Source organism: Lithobates pipiens, unplaced genomic scaffold (assembly GCF_037356315.1).
Source record: "Lithobates pipiens isolate NorthernLeopardFrog02 unplaced genomic scaffold, aLitPip1_a1.2 Scaffold_3, whole genome shotgun sequence".
In the NCBI taxonomy this organism is placed as follows: Eukaryota; Metazoa; Chordata; class Amphibia; order Anura; family Ranidae; genus Lithobates; species Lithobates pipiens.
The window spans coordinates 17,785,132-17,802,244 of NW_027507790.1; the positions used below are offsets into that span (position 1 = coordinate 17,785,132).

Genomic DNA, 17,113 nt, shown 5'->3' on the forward strand with positions numbered 1-17,113 from the left:
TGTTGAAGTGGAAGCCCGCAGTTGGAGTCACACCCTGGAAGGTATTACTTGCTGAGGGGGGCAGTGCTACCCATTGTCAAGTATAGGCCAGGACAGGGCCAGGGGTGGGGGAGGGGGGTGGGTGAAGGGATGGGGGGGGGGGGAGAGGGAGGAGAATCGCCTTGTAGTGTGGGGGACCGAAAGAGTCATGAAAATTTTGGGTTGGATAAATAAATATAGATTAAGTATGCCAGTAGTCAGTACAGGATGACTGAGGTAAATTGTATATCCTACAATGTAAGAGGATTAAACGCCCCAAACAAAAGATACAAACTCTTAATGGAATTACATCAATGTAGAGCTGAAGTAGTATTCTTGCAGGAGACCCATCTCTCCCTGGATTCGAATGTTAAGTTATACTCAGACAGCTTCCCGACCTGGTTCTACGGTGACTCCCCAATTAGGAGGGCTAAGGGGGTGGCAATTGGATTCGAGAAACATACACTATTTACTCTGACCGATAGATTGACTGACCCTGAGGGCCGATACCTGTTCCTTAAGGGTGAGCTAGGAAACAGGGTGTTTACTCTTGCTAACGTATATTGCCCAAATAATAATCCCTTAGGATATATGAAACGGATCCTGCGAAGATTAGCAGAATTTAAATCTGGTGATGTAATCCTAGCAGGGGATTTTAATTTTTGTATGGATTCCGCCATGGACAGTACGTCCCACGCAAGGGGGACGAATGAGAGGACCCTGAAAATATTGAAACATCGCCTGAAACAACATCAAATGGTGGACGCTTGGCGGACACAACATGAGAAAACGAAGGATTTCTCTTTCTATTCCCCAGTGCACGGGACGTATTCCAGATTGGATTACATATTGGTGGACCACAGGCTGTTAGAGGACGTCGTAGAGACAGGGATAGGAATAGCCTCCCTCTCTGATCACTCTCCTGTGACAATGAAGTTGAGGATACCAGGGCTATACAGACAACCCTTTACTTGGCGATTAAATGAAAATCTTGTTCAGGACAACGATACTATCGAGATAATCCGGAAAGAATTAGAATTCTACTTCTCGACGAACGATACAGGGGATATCTCGGGTGCCTCCCTATGGGAGGGACATAAAGCATATATTAGGGGTATCCTCATCTCCATTGGCACAAATAAAAAAAAAGCTAAAATTCAGAGAAGGGAGTACCTGATTAAAGAAGTCCATAGATTAGAACAAGAGCACAAAAAACAAAAAGGTCCAACAGCCGGAACTTCTTCACCTTTTGATTAATAAAAGGGAGGAACTTAAAGACCTTTTGGATCAGGAAGCAAGGAGGTCACTTGAAGGGAGAATTAGAGAGAGACACTATGGGAAAAATAAAACTGGCAAATACTTAGCGAGATAACTAAAAGGGAGGAGGGAGATCAATTTTATCGATAAAATCCAGGATAAGAACGGAAAGATGGTTCATATCACTAAGGAAATCGCGGAGGTATTTAGACAATACTACAGTGCCCTATATAATGTTGGCCAAAAAGGGAGGGGTGGTAAAGGGGATAAGGAAATCACTAAAGAATTTTTGCATGATACTAACTTACCCCAATTACATGAGAGTGAAAGAAACAGTATAGACAGACCTATCACTGAGGAGGAAATCTTTAGAGCATTAAAGGAGACGGAATTGGGCAAAAGTCCCGGGCCTGACGGGTTCACGATTATTTATTATAAAAAATTTAAGGAAATCTTAGTCCCAAGACTATGTCATTATATGAACGGGCTCGGTACACAATACGACATGAACATTGAAGCTTTACGGGCCTCAATTACGGTAATTCCGAAGGAAGGGAAGGATCACTTACTTTGCTCAAGCTATAGGCCAATAGCATTATTGAATGCGGACACAAAATTATTCGCCAAAATACTGGCAGCCAGGCTGAAGAACAAGATGAGTGATCTAGTGCACCCAGATCAGGTCGGATTTATTCCCGAGAGAGAAGGAAGGGACAATGGGGTGAGGGCTTTACTCCTCCTCCAGGCCCTGAAAAATAGTGGGTCCCCAGCTCTATTCCTGTCTATAGATGCAGAAAAAGCATTTGACAGGGTAGACTGGGGACTTATGATAGAAACGTTGGAAGTTATGGGTATAGGCCCGAGAATGATCCAATGGATCCAGGTCCTCTATAACCACCCGCAGGCCTCTGTCAAAATTAATGGAGAATCCTCCTCTCAATTTCAAATGAGTAACGGCACTCAGAACGGTAAAGCCAACACCTGGCCGTCATTCTGCTATAGGCCGGGTGGGAAAGTGTCGAACAGTCACAAAGCAGAGCTGTCATGCAGCAGGAGCCTTCGTCAGGTATGGAGCACTTTTTTTTCCTCCTTGGGTCAGCGGTGGCATTCTAGGTGCTTATAAAAGGGAACTTTCAGATACTGATAAGCACCACACCAACAGACCCTTGTCCCCATCAACATGGTGCTTTGCCGACAAGGTGCTTTGGTCCATGAAGCCTGGTATAGTTCAGGAGGTAGAGGGCGCTTGTTTGGAAACCCGCATCCAATACGCAATAGTGAGAACACAGCCCGATACTTACAACTCCTAGGGTAACACTACAATACAGTTAATGCTTTAAGCCTTAAATCCAAATTGTCAGCACCACGAATAGATTCCACACTGTATCATGGATAACTAAGGGAGATGTAATGTACACTTTCCACAGAAGGTGTGACTGGCCTTGTGTGCTAAATACCATTTCCAGGTCTACAAATTATCTAAAATACATAACCTATTTAACTCTAGTAGCATAAATTTTTTCAGATATCGTTATACATTTCACAATATACAGTATTACTGCTTTTAAAGAGAGATTTGGAGATATCATTAAAGCATTTGTAAACAAAACATTTCATATTCCTGATGTGTGCCTGCCATACCATGTCCCTGTATGAAAAAGTATCCTGTTCTCTTTGTATTGCCTCCTTTGTGTGAAATCCCCAATGTTCCTGTCTGTCCTTCTGCTTTCCTATTAAAAACTGACCACACTAAGCAGAACAGCACAGCAGTACTCTAGCTATGCTGGGAACTCAGCCTACACTCCTCTAATGATCAGACTTGTCCTGACACACAACCCCCGCACAGCCTTTCACTAGGAAACTCAGTGTTCTGCAGCTTTCCCCCCCCCCCCCCAAGCTCTTATGCAGCTGAGAACTAAGGGAATGTGATCACTTACAAAAAAAAAAAAAAAGAACATGTGTATTTATGTTTTATAAATAGAGATTTTATATATATATATATATATATATATATATATATATATATATATTATATATATATACACACACACTTTGCTTTTCATTTGTATGTTAAGCTGAATGGGCTGTAGATATTAATTGAGTTAACCTCTGGTATGAATACTTAAAGTGTTACTAAACCCACAACAGAAAAATCAGTCTGTATCTGCAAAAAAGCATGCTGGTTATACTCACTGTGGAACCTAAGGCTGCATTCACACGTTTCAAAGTTGCGCATTTTTTTTTAACCACAATTTTGCTGCATTTTTGCTCAGGCCACCAATGTAAAAGGCAGGAAAATGGCTGTAATCTGCCCCAAAGAAGCTCCTGGTTTGTTTGTTTTTTGAGCTTAGGGCGTTTTTCAGGCATTTTGCTTCAGGTGACAAAACACTCAGATGTGAACAGGTGCCATTGAAATGAATGGGATTTTGCTTGTTGGGCGTTTTTCTGGCTTTTTTTCGGGCATTTTACGAGCGTTTTATGAGCTGAAAATACTCAATTGTGAATGCAGCCTAAGGGGTTAATACTCTGCCTTGTGTAAAAAGACCATTTGATCCTGTCTTCTCTGAACCTCCCCTCCTTCTACGGACTTCTTTTTTTCTATTGAACAGGTGTTTATTGAACATTATTGCAGAGATTACAACCATAGCAGAAAGCACCGAACATTCAAGAAGTGCTTCACCATAGTCATAACAGTACATAAAGGAATATTTCTTCATCGCAATAGACAATAGGTATTATAGCCGAGCAATGTAACATCTTAGACATTTCATCCATTTCAACAGTACTCCAAATTTCCTAATTATGTGTGCCAGCCTCTTGCAACCACCTATCCCAGATTTTATTGTATTTAGCCGGGCATCCCTTATTTTTATATATGAATTTTTTGTATGGGAGTGTTAGATTAACTTCCCGTTTCCAATCTGCCACCTTGGGTGGAAGGGATCTCATCCACTGTCTAGCTATCACTTTTCTAGTGGAAAAAACAAGGTTTCTTGTAAGAAAGTTTTGGTAAATTTATCCAGTACATCGGGAAATATCCCTAGGAGACAGGGTTTGAGGTCAAGGGCTAGGGGTGAGCCCATGACATCATGTAGAAAGGACACTATTTGTTTGCAAAGTTCCTGAAGTTTAGGGCAAGACCAGATAAGGTGGAAGAACGTCCCCGTCTCAAGGGTACATACAGGGCATAACACAGATTGGTTTGTATTATACTTGGCGGTCCTGAGGAGGGTAAGGTATGCCCTATGAATTATGTAGATTTGAGATAGCCCATCTTGGAGTCTGGGGGACACCATCTTGCACGTTTCCAGAGCCTCCTCCCCATTCCTCATCTGTCAGCTCTCCTACATCGCCCTCCCAACAAGACTTTAAAGCATACGCAAGCCTTGCCGAGACGGGAGCTGTGAGCATAACGTAGAAGCATGAAATAAGCTTTTTGGAATCTGTATCCTTCACTATTGCAATAATAGGGTTGGAAGCAGGCTGTGGCGGTGACTGCGGAAACTGTGCCCTAAGTGCATGCCGAACCTGAAGGTACTGGAATAGCATATTGTCGGGAACACCAAATTCCTCCTGAATTGTTTGGAACATTTTGACAGTTCCACTGCGAATCAGGTGATTCATGTAGTATATTCCCCTTGAGACCCATAGCATAACACTATGGATTTTTTGAAATTCCGGTTAATTGTTTGTAATGCCTTGTGGCGTATAGTCATTTGGTGACATTACATTTAATTTGGTTGACGCTAGTTCCCATATTCTTCTGTAGTGAAAAAGCATGGAGTGTTTACTTGGTCCTAGTGACGAGCCTCCGACTCCTACCGATATAGCAGCTATTGGATTGTCAGCAATTTGCGCCCAAGGGGGGCAGAGAAGGGTAAAAAAGCATTGTTTATCAGTCTTATCCACATGAAAGAGTTGGGACAATTGTGAGGCAACATAATAGTGATTTAGATCGGGAAGGGCCGTACCACCCAGATCTGTCGGGCTTTTCAGAGCCTGCCATGTAAGCTTGTGCCTATTAGTTCCCCATACAAAGGGCCTAAGAAGACTTTCAAGGGATTTAAAATATTTTAGCGGTAAATAGACTGGGGTGTGCCACAACATATATAATAGTTTAGGTAATAAGACCATTTTAATCAAATTAATGCGCCCCTAAACCCCAAGGGGGAGACGGGACCAGGCTTGAATTTTAGTGCGAACTAGGGAGAATAATGGTTCTATATTCAACGCTATATAATCTCCTTCTACTGACTTCTAATAATTTGCTGATAACACAGTCTATAGTTAGGCTGCACATGCTCAGTTTGGGGTGTATTGTTAGAGAGGTTATTTTTTGCTTGGGAGGTTGCATGTGATCAGCACAGGGGCTAGTCAGGACTCTCCAGACAGAGTCAGAGGTCTTGCAGTATCATAGGTCAGTCAGAAAACTCCTCCTACAAGCTCTAAACCAGTGCTTGGCAGGGGCACTGATAGAAGTAAGGCGGCTACTATATACTGTTGACGAGAAAAAGGTATTTAGCGGTTTATATTTACTAAAATGATTGCATTTTCTTTCTGTGTACTGTGGAAGACCAGATACAGTGAATGTTGGGTCCTGGGTTTAAAAAAAAACCTTTAATTTAGGGTTAAAAAGAAGAAGAAAAAAAAGAAGAAGAAAAAAAAAAAAAAAAGAAGAAGAAGAAGAAAAAAGATGGCATCATTGGTGGCAATTCACTATTAGCAAAACTAAGCCTATTCTTGCTAAGAGAGATGCATATGCCTTAAATTTTACACAGAAATATCTAAAATAAATGTTTGTATCTACAAGGTCATTTCTGCAAATATCCCTTCGACGTGAAGAAAAACTTACCTTTTCTCTATTTGATTTAGCTGGAGCATTCTCCATGTCTGTTTCTTCATCTGATGCCACACTGTCATAATCTGGCTGGTCATTATCTTGACTTTCTGTACTATGTTGATTACTTATACTTTTTAACACCAATTCCACATTATCTGCAATTGAACATAGTTATAGGTGATGTAAAACATGCTAAACTGGAGAAATACATTTCCAATTGTTCTGTACATGTGTTTTTTAAACAATGTAGGCTACCTCTTAAAAATAGGTTTATTTGATTGGAAAGGAATGTGCAATTCGCTATGTCCAACATGTTGTAACCCACAGCAACACTATTTTGGAGAGATTAAATCCTACACGTCTACTTAAATTACCTGTAGGGTAAATAGCTAGCTATTCATACACTTAGCCAGCATACAAAGATGGTTAAACATGATGTGTGTCTGCACAGCAGCGGCAACTATCTTAAATAAGAAGTTTGGGTTTGTAAAAAAAAAATTAAAAAAATAAATAAATAAAAAATAAAACACCAAACAAACACATGCATACTCACCTCCAAGCAGCAGCATTTATGTCACACTGTTCCATGTCAACTCTAAGACTAGTGGATGAGCAGTGATTACACAACAATTGATCAGTCAGTTCTGGGTCTGCTCGCAGCAGAGAACAGTGATGGTCGATCTTTGCTTCCGCTTTGCTCCTCCAATGCTCACTGGAGCTCCAAGCTAGTGAAGCACTGGGAGCAGCTCACTCCGGCTTTCAGCCTGCAGACAGAGCTGAGTATCAATAAGGCAGCTGGGTGAAACCCAACAATATTGTTGGGCTCCTTCCCATATTTGCCTGCCAAGCCTCTGCCTTGTTAGAAGGCATGAGCTGACTCTGGGTAGAAGAACAAAACTAAATGTACTCCTGTGATCCAAAAGGAGAAGTAGAGCAAAAAATGGTTTAGCCATACTTGTCATTTAAACTGGGCCAATGTCCCAAAATAACACATTAGCATACGTGAAGCAGCCCTAGAGCTCCAGGCAACTGACACTGCAGGGAATTATGGGGGAATTAGGTTATAAGCCTGCTATAGGCAGAAGAAGAGCAATTTCCTCATTCTCTTCTCCCCTCTGTGATCTTATAAACTGACAAAAAGAAAACAAACAGAAAATCTCAAAATGAGAGACAGCAGCAGCTGGCTGATCTGCAACAGACAAAATGAGTATTTCAAAACCAGGATTTATAGGATTGTCATCTCTGAGCCAATATCTTAGTTGAGGATGCAAATGCCGACTCTGGATGATGCCTGAATGAAGACGGTGCCAGCCTTCTTAAGAGAAAGCAGATAAAGTCATTGTGGGGGGATTACCGTGCAGTCCAGAAAATATACAGTAACAGGCCACTTTGTTAGGTACACCTAGCACCTGGTTGGACCCACTTTTGCCTTCAGAACTGCCTTAATTCTTGATGGCGTAGATTCAACGTGTTGGAAACATTCCCCAGAGATTTTGGTCCATATTGACATGATATCATCACTCAGCTCCTGCAGATTTGTCGGCTGCACGTCCATGGTGCGAATCTCCCGTTCCACCACATCCCAAAGGTGCTCTATTGTATTGGGATCTGGTGACTGTGGAGGCCATTGGAGTATAGTGATCTCATTGTCATGTTCAAGAAACCAGTTTGAGATGATTTGAGCTTTTTGCTGCATTATCCTGCTGGAAGTAGCCATCAAAAAATGGGTACACTGTAGTCCTAAAGGGATGGACATGGCCAGCAACAATACTCAGGTAGGCCATGGTGTTTAAACCCAATGCTCAGTTGGTACTAAGGGGCCCAAAGTGTGGCAAGAAAATATGCCCCACACTATTACATCACCATGAGCAGCCTGAATCATTGATACAAGGCAGGATGGATCCATACTTTTATGTTGTTTATGCCAAATTCTGACACCGACACCTGAATGTTGTAGCCAAAATACTCATCAGACCACTGGATATTTTCACAGTGAGTGAATATGGGATGCCAAATCTACCTGTTCAGTTAAAGTAGATTTAGCATCCCATATACACTCACCGGCCACTTTATAAGTGGCCGATGAGTGTATATGGGATGCTAAATCTACTTTAAATATTACACCCATGTTGGAACTTTTATGCAGCAATTTTACAGGTGATGTTACTTTAAATAACATTTACTTTATGACCTGTATATGGCAGGATTACAAAACTGGATATACAGAATAACAAATTTGTACTCTATACTTAAACATTGGGTGTTCGTTTTGGTAAATTATGCACAATCCAACATTAGGGAACAGGATCTGCAGTTGTGCAGATGTCCAAGGGTCGGTTTATATCAGTGAGTAGAATCACGGTGGGGGTGATTTACTAAAAGGAGTATTTTCACTTACCCTCACCTCATTCACTAAGGTAAGTGAAAATTCACTTTTAAAGAATATCCAATCATGTTTACGCAAAACAAAGTGGGGCTCCAAGCACAGACATAATTGTAAATCCAAAAAAAGAAGAAAAAAAAACCCACCACCTCTATTCATGCATGTTAAATGTGCAAATCGGTTCACTTTACTGTACAATTGCACCAGATACTGTTGTGGCAGTCATACAGGGAAGCAATAGTGTAGTTTATTCCCCCCATCCCCTTGTCCCTTCACAGAATGCTTTGTATTCTGTGAATTGACAAGGGGGAAGATAAAAGACATGTCTTTGTATAGTGGTTTATGATGTTAAAATAATCTAAAAATTTAAGAGAATCGGCATATTTTTTCCCCTCTTGAGCACGACTGCTTGATGAACAAAATAAAATTTGCAATTCAAGGACACAAAAGCAACAGTTGAGAAAAGGTAATTTAACAGTAAAACACTGAAATCTCTTGTAAAGTTTGGTAGTATCATCAGCAAATACCAACTTACCTTTCGATCCAGATACTGAATTTCCCTGTTGTCGTCTTTTGGCATCACTTAAAATATCTATCACCAGTGTTGCAAATTCATGAGCATTAAATCGGGCTAATTTTTGCCTTCCCTGAAATGATAAAAATCATCTAAATATAGACAGAGTCCACTTCTTCAGACAAGAGCATTATTAATGTCATACATTGTCTATATCATGTAGACAATGTTTGACTTTGTCTACAGCATGTAGATTTTGCTACAAACCAGTAGAGACTGGTATTTGGGGCATTCTAAATGTTGTTAAAGCCACAAGTGACAGCATAATGCTGGATAAAGACATCAGAAGGCAGCTGTTATTGTGTGGATGATATAACCAGTGTGTTTCCGGATGGGTTTGGTACCTGATCCTCACAGCCACACGCTGTGGTTCCACCTGTCGGCTGGTACATCCTGTAGTGGCGTACGAGTGGTAGGAGGAGCCATGGTGTGTGGTGGGAGGAGCAGGAAAGATTATATAGCATACATTTTTACAGGCTGGCATTAATTTTCCATCAACCCTGCAATGACAGGGTCACTTTAAGAAAGACGATACAGGAACAGGAATTGAAATTTGCATATATGTACACACTTTTCCCACACAAACACGCATGCATATACATGCCATTCTCACACGCCACTCCTTTCTGTAAAGTAGAGAGATGTTGTTGATTCTGACACACACACTCAATTGGAATATCTCTGCTAGGTGAACTTGGAGTCCTGTAGCATTACCTGGTTACGTGTTGAGGAATACTCTGGGTTCACTGGAAGGAAAGGTACAACAGTGGTCTCGGTGACAAGAGTGCTGTGGTTCTGAGTAGCAAGCCAAACTGTAAACACAAAAAAAATTCATTACATGCACAGTAGGTCAAATATTCAAGTTTTAACTTAAGTCCCAATTCCAGACATTTTTATACCCCTTTTTTAAATCTTTATTTCTCACATTTCCACTCTAATTTTGTTATTACTTCAGGAGCACTCTAAGCTCCTCTGATATGTACAGCCGTATTATTACAGTGTATATGAAGGACACCAGTTTCAGGGTAGTAGCTCTGCCCCCTCACTCTGCTTTGCCATTCATAAAGCACCAAACAATGACGAGGTTTGTGCCATGCTCTGTGAATGGCATAGAGGGATGGGGCAGCGGCACAACACCAGAACAGATGTAGTTAGTACGCACCATATGGTTGAGGCAGACAGACAGAAGTGTGGCTGTCCACTGTACAGAAAAATAACTTTGAGGGGAGCTTACAGAGCTCTTGAAATAATCACAAAATAAAAAAGTATTAATGTGAGAAATAAGGGCTAAAACAAAAATAGGTGCCTAGAGATGGCTTTCATAACAATTCTTTTAGGCTATGTATGCCGGGGCAGTTGTTGATGCTGCTCCCTTTGCATCCAAACCCAAGGGTTTTTTTGTATGGACTATCTCGGTACTTGTTAGAATAAGACAGAAAATAAATTATAAATATTACAGGTTGTCTAATAAAGACAAAAAGTTATACATCAGTACATCGACAATATTAAAATCATATACACCGCAGTTTAACAAACTACGGACGGGTTCCCCCGTAAGGTCTCTGTTGAAGAGGGGTATAGAAAACTTACCACAATACCGGCGTGTGTGTGTGTGTGTGGGGTAATCGATGGGTCCTGTTATCTACTGCCTCTGAATTTGTGGACTATCCTCCTTCTATACCCCTCTTCAATAGAGACCTTACGAGGGAACCCGTCGGTAGTTTGTTAAACTGCGGTTTATATGATTTTAATATTGTCGATGTATAACTTTTTGTCTTTATTAAACAACCTGTAATATTTATAATTTATTTTCTGTGTTTTTCTAACAATACTGAGATAGTCCATACAAAAAACCCTTGGGTTTGGATGCAAAGAGAGCAGCATCAGCAACTGCCCCGCCACCCCTAGAACCCTTATCTCTTTAAAATCATTAATCTGGATAATTGTACTTTTATGTGTGTTGCCCTTATCTCTTACTTGAGGCTATACTCAGTTTACTGCTTTAGGCTATGTAGATAATGCTATACTCTGCAGCTTCCCAATGAAAATATAAAAACACAAGGTATTTCAGAGGCACCTGACAACTCACGGGTAAAATATTAGTTTTGGCAGGTGCAAAATGCAGCAGTACTGTAGCTATAAAGTTGAGCAGCAGAGGGCAGTCTTGTATGACGACAGACCAGAATGTACTATTTTGTCTTGTTGCTGTTTGTCGTGTTTCTTTAAGGATGCATGGGTTAACCTCAAAATAGCCCGTTCTTATTTTTGTGTGTATATGGCCCAGTTTATTCCAAAATCATAGATAAGAATAGGGCTACATTTACACATCCATAATGGGAAATTTTACATTATGCACTTTGAGCTGATTTACTAGCATATACTTAAAGGGCTGTTTATAAAGCAGTGATTTAGACATTCACCAAGCTTTCACTGTAGGTCAATCTTTCAGGTGCATGTATTTTATACAATAGTTTGTTTACTACCAGTGAGTGTATGGTAAAAAAAAATTGCATTCAGTGATTTATACAGTGATTTTCTGTGACAAGCCCAGGTCATTAAAATCTTCTTTTACGGCAGACATTTTGAAAAATGTCTTCAGACAACACAGCAGGCTGTATGATGAACTGTACTGGGAAAGAAAGCCATCAGTTCTCAATCCCCATCTATAAAACTCACATGTGACCACTGTGAACCAACAAATCTACTGAAAATCTGTCTAGATTTGCAAAGAAAACACACATATATCCCCATGACAGTCATGGTAAAAACAAGGGGTTACGAATGGTGACAAAAGGGCAATACTAGAGCAGAGTCAATCCAAATTAATATTTCATTGATATCAAATAAAAAAAATCACGAGAAGTATAACACTCCTTATTAGATTTGCAGCATTGCAGTACTATGACGGTATAACAGCACTGAAATAAAGTGCATCTACACAAAACATCAACAGAGACATACATGTAACATGACAACACATATACTAAAAGAATGGACATGCAGACACCTGATCACGATGCTCAGATGTGATGTCATGAGATAATTATCACATACAGTGGTATGTTCAAGTTTATAATGGATATATGGTAGAATATGACATCAAGTCTGCGCACGGCCCGTGTATAACGAGCTGGTGAATAGGGTAACCACTTCAATCAATAGATGGAATGTGAAGAATCATGTGGGTTGTGAATAGTTGGGCACTCTGGATGCCAGAGAGCACGAAGGACTGGACCTCCTTACCCACGTGATAGAAATCTTGATGTACAGTACCGGCATAATATACATTTATATCCTCTCTAGCATTATAACTGTTGGCATCACCAAGTGATAATCAATTACAGTTTCCATCACGCAGGTAAGGAGGCCCAGCCCTTCCTTCACTCAGGCATCCCAGAGTGCCCAACTATTCACGACCCACATGATCCTTCATATTCCATCTATTGATTGAACTGGTTACCCTATTCGCCATCTCATTATCCCCGGGGCGATGCACAGACTTTATGTCATATTATACAATATATCCATTATAAGCTTGAACTTACCACTATATGCGATAATTATCGCATGACATCACATCTGAGCATCGTGATCAGGCGCCCGGACAGCCATTCTTTTCATATATGTGTTGTCACGTTACATGTATGTCTCTGTTGATGTTTTATGTAGATGCACTTTATTTCAGTGCCCTTACACCTTTATGGTACTGCGAAGCTTTAAATCTAATAAGGAGTATTATATTTCTTGTTTTTTTTATTGTTTGATATCAATAAAATATTAGTTTGGATTGACTCTGCTCTAGTTTTGCCTTTTGTCACCATTAGTAACCGTTTTTCCCATGACTGTCATGGGGATATATGTGTGTTTGCTACAGTTTCCAGGTTTACGGTGACAACACCTCACATGGTGAGTGGTTAAAGTGGTTCTGCACCTACAAAAAAAAAAAATATTAAAAGCCAGCAGCTACTAATATTGGAGCTGCTGACTTTTAATAAAATCACACTTACCTGTCCCAGGGTCCAGCGATGTCGGCGGCAGATGACGAGCGATCGCTCGTCTCGCTGCTGCCCCCGCCATCCTCTGTCAGGGAATCGGGAAGTGAAGCATTACAGCTTCACTGCCCGGTTTACTACTGCGCATGCGCGAGTCGCGCTGCGCGTCTCTTATGGTCCCCCGCTGTGTCTCTGGGAACTGTGTGTTTCCCAGAACACAACGGGGGGGGGGGGGACGGAGCGTCTGCGGGGGTCTGCCCGGAAGTGGGTGCAGATACCTGGATTATCCAGGTAACTGCACCCCCCCCCCCCGAAAGGTGCCGATTGTGGCACCGGAGGGGGGGGGGGATCAGATTAGCGGAACTTCCCCTTTAGGGTGAAGAACCGCTTTAAGGAGCTCTTTCTAAACTTTAAAGTGGACCTTTCTATATCCTGCTATTTTTGTTTGGTTGATAGATTTGTAGAGAGACTTATACAAAAATATACAACAGATTAAATTAGGCAAAAACTCACCTGCATCCGTTTCTCGTCTGTCAACTTCATCATATACATCCATCGCTAATTCTTCGAATAAGTGATTGCTTAACTAACAAAAGGAAAAAACATATTTTAGCAATATTATACACAAACAATGATACTCCTAGACCTCATAGCACAGGGAAGGGATATAACCTCTGACAGGTGTCCATTTCAGTCTGTGTGCCCTCGCCACAGTAACATGCAAAGATATGCTTTAAACAGGGGAAACAGAAAGCTCTGTTCACAGCCATGCTGTGGAGCTACCAAAACAGTTTAGTTCCATATGCTGTTCCAGTGGCAGACCTATTTGTGCAGACTGCTCAGCTGCACAATGGTATAGGATCCTGTTTACATGAGAGGTAATCTACCTATACAGAAATAGGGCCAATTCACATCATAGAAACGCAGTCTGGATGCGTTCCAGATGCTTTGCTGAATGCGTGTTTTTGATGCAGTCCAAGGTATTGCCCCCCTTTTTTTAAGCTTAAATAACTACATGTGTGTTCCAGTGCGTGTGCAGCATGTTCTACTTTTTCTTATGGAACTGCGAGCACTGCTATGCTTATTTTGTATATGGCCATTGAATTAACCACCTCGCGCCCGCCCTATAGCCGAATGACGGTCGTAGAGCAGGCGCGTTCGTCCGGGTGGCCGTCCCTGGACGTCCTAAGGTTTACTTCCGCAATGCGCCCTGCCGCGGGCACGCATCGCGGAAGTTCTGTGTTCGCCGTGTCCCCCGGGGACAGGCAAACACAGATCGCTGTAAACGGCCAATCACAGCGGCCGTTTACAGCGTGATCGGCGTGTCCAATGGGAGATGATCTCATATGTAAACATATGAGATCATCTCTCAGCGCCGCTCTCCCTCCTCACACAGACAGTGTGAGAAGGGAGAGATGAACGGCTGCAGCGGCAGCCGTTCTGCCTCGAGTTAAAAAAATAAATAAAATGCCATCCTCCCCCAGCAGTGCCATCTGCCCCCAGTGCCACCTGCCCCCAGTGCCACCTGCCCTCAGTGCCATCTGTCCCCAGTGCCACGTATAAGTGCCATCTGTCATCAGTGCCACATGTCATCAGTGCCACATGTCATCAGTGCCACATGGTGCCATCTGTCATCAGTGCCAAGTATTAGTGCCATCTGTCATCAGTGCCACGTATCAGTGCCATTTGTCATCAGTGCCACCCGTCAGTGTCACGTGCCATCTGTTGTCAGTGTCACGTGTCATCAATGCCACTTATCAGTGCCATCTGTCATCAGTGTCACGAGTCATCGGTGCCATGTATTAGTGCCATCTGTCATCAGTGGCACGTATTAGTGCCATCTGTCATCAGTGCCACGTATTGGTGCCATCTGTCATCAGTGCCACATATTAGTGCCATCTGTCATCAGTGCCACATATTAGTGCCATCTGTCATCAGTGTCACGTGTCATTGTCCTGGTGCTTCAAAAGTGTACTAAATAGTCAACAAGTTAGATGTGTAATTTATGTTCCTAGAACACATGATGGCGCTACCTGCATGTTGGGCCTCTCTATGTGGCCAGGCTGTGAAAAAGTCCCACACATGTGGTATTGTAATACTCAGGAGGAGTAGCAGAATTTTTTGGGGGGTGTCATTTGTGGTATACACATGCCACGTGAGAGAAATAAGAAAATCTTAATTTTGCAAAGAATTGTGGGAAAAAAATGACAACATCAAAAAGCTCACTATGCCTCTTACTAAATACCTTGGAATGTATACTTTCCAAAAAGGGGTCATTTGGGGGGTATTTGTACTTTCCTGACTTGTTCGGGTCACAAGAAATGAGATAGGCCACCAGTACATCAGATGTGATCAATTTTGTGCGATTCGCACCACAGCTTGTAGACTCTCTAACTTTCACAAAGACCAAATAATATCCACTAATTTGGGTTATTTTTACCAAAGATATGTAGCAGTATAAATTGTGGCCAAAATTTATGAAGAAAAATTAATAATTTGCATAATTCTGTCACAGAAACAAAGAAATATGCGTTTTTTTTTCAAAATTTTCGGTCTTTTTTCATTTATAGCGCAAAAAATAAAAACCCCAGAGGTGATCAAATACCACCAAAAGAAAGCTCTATTTGTGGGAAAAAAAGGACAAAAAATTCATTTGGGTACAATGTTGCATGACTGAGTAATTGTCATTCAAATTGTGAGAGCACCGAAAGCTGAAAATTGGTCTGGGCAGGAAGGGTGTTTAAGTGCCCAGTAAGCAAGTGGTTAATAGGCCCTAAATAAAATAAAAAGTTCCTGCACAGGGACCCCGCTGGTGACTTAATTTGCCATTGTCCTTTTCCCACACCATTTTGTAGGTCAATCAATTACCAATGATACTTACAGACTGAAGTTTTTTCTTTGCAGCCTTGGCAAGTTCTGATAAATCTAAACTGCTGCAAACAGGGAGAGAGAGTCGGCATCAGTAATTATGACACACATGTACAACATAAAAAGCAAAGTGTGCTGGGAGATTTTAAAGTAAATTAAATGTCAGTTAGTGTTTGTGGTTTTCCTCTGGGGTAGTTTTCTATATTGCACATTCATTGGTTCACAACGCTATTGAATGGTAGACGCTAATACACAGTTACATGAATAAATAATAGCACATTTGGTAACTTAATATTTCATGATAAACATACACAGTAAGACACTACGTGTAGACATGTAGAGAGAACAATGGCTGTTAACATTTTAATCTTGTAACAGCAGAATGGCTGTGATGGAGGAGGAGCTCTTACTCCAGAGCATAGAAACTAAAAGTCCACAACTGATTTGAGAATGAAAAAAAAAAAAAAAAAAAAAGCATTGTACTTGCATATTACCATAAACTGAGTGCAATCTTTATTATATAAAATGTGGAATACTAAAACATAGGGGTGCACGTCGCATGTGGATGATATGTTTCAGATCCGGTTTTGATGTACACAAGCAGCATAGTGAATTAAACACTAGAAACTATACAGCAAGTCTGAATTTTAATATTCAAATTAGGTAATTTGTTTACATTATGTGGTTCTTTGCACCGAAACCCCCAAAAAATAAAAAAATATTTATATATAGTGTAGCTTACCAATCTCCTTAGATGAGGTGACTGCGTTTGTGTGCTTTGTGTTTTACATGGTTATCCTGCGTATACCACATTTCCTGTCCCTGGGAATCTACACTTGTAATGATATCCCGTACTGGACACACGAAAAGCTGTAGAATGTGGCCATGTTGACGAGAAACCTTATGGCAGCCATGACAGCTTTGGCCAACAGTTAAACATTGCAGTAGAAATCTGAACCCCCTCCCTCCTCCATTTTCAGGAATTCATAGGCTTATACTTCAAAAGTGCTGTTATCTCAACATAGAGAAAGCAGAACCAGGCTAGGTCTGAAAAAACAGCTAATCTGGACCTGTCGTAAACCGGTCAGCCTCTCAATTCAGAGAACCAACAGATACCGGGCCTAAATACCTGAATGCACATAAAGCTTAAACAGTAAAATAAGTATGAAATTTAAGCACGT

General features: G+C 41.2%; 1 protein-coding gene across 7 annotated transcripts in view; it reads right to left on the bottom strand.

Annotated features, from left to right (window-relative positions):
• GIT2 (GIT ArfGAP 2) overlaps positions 1–17,113 on the bottom strand; it is a 174,787-nt gene that overhangs the window by 98,363 nt on the left and 59,311 nt on the right. For 5 of the 7 annotated variants that reach the window (XM_077461334.1, XM_077461339.1, XM_077461336.1 and 2 more), the window contains exons 9-13: positions 15,946–15,997; positions 13,578–13,650; positions 9,787–9,884; positions 9,034–9,145; positions 6,128–6,270 (exon numbers count right to left, since the gene is read on the bottom strand). In XM_077461334.1, the coding sequence (XP_077317460.1) occupies positions 6,128–6,270; positions 9,034–9,145; positions 9,787–9,884; positions 13,578–13,650; positions 15,946–15,997 (478 nt within the window). The remainder of the gene's footprint in view (positions 1–6,127; positions 6,271–9,033; positions 9,146–9,786; positions 9,885–13,577; positions 13,651–15,945; positions 15,998–17,113) is intronic. The other 2 variants (XM_077461335.1, XM_077461341.1) reach the window with 1 other exon arrangement.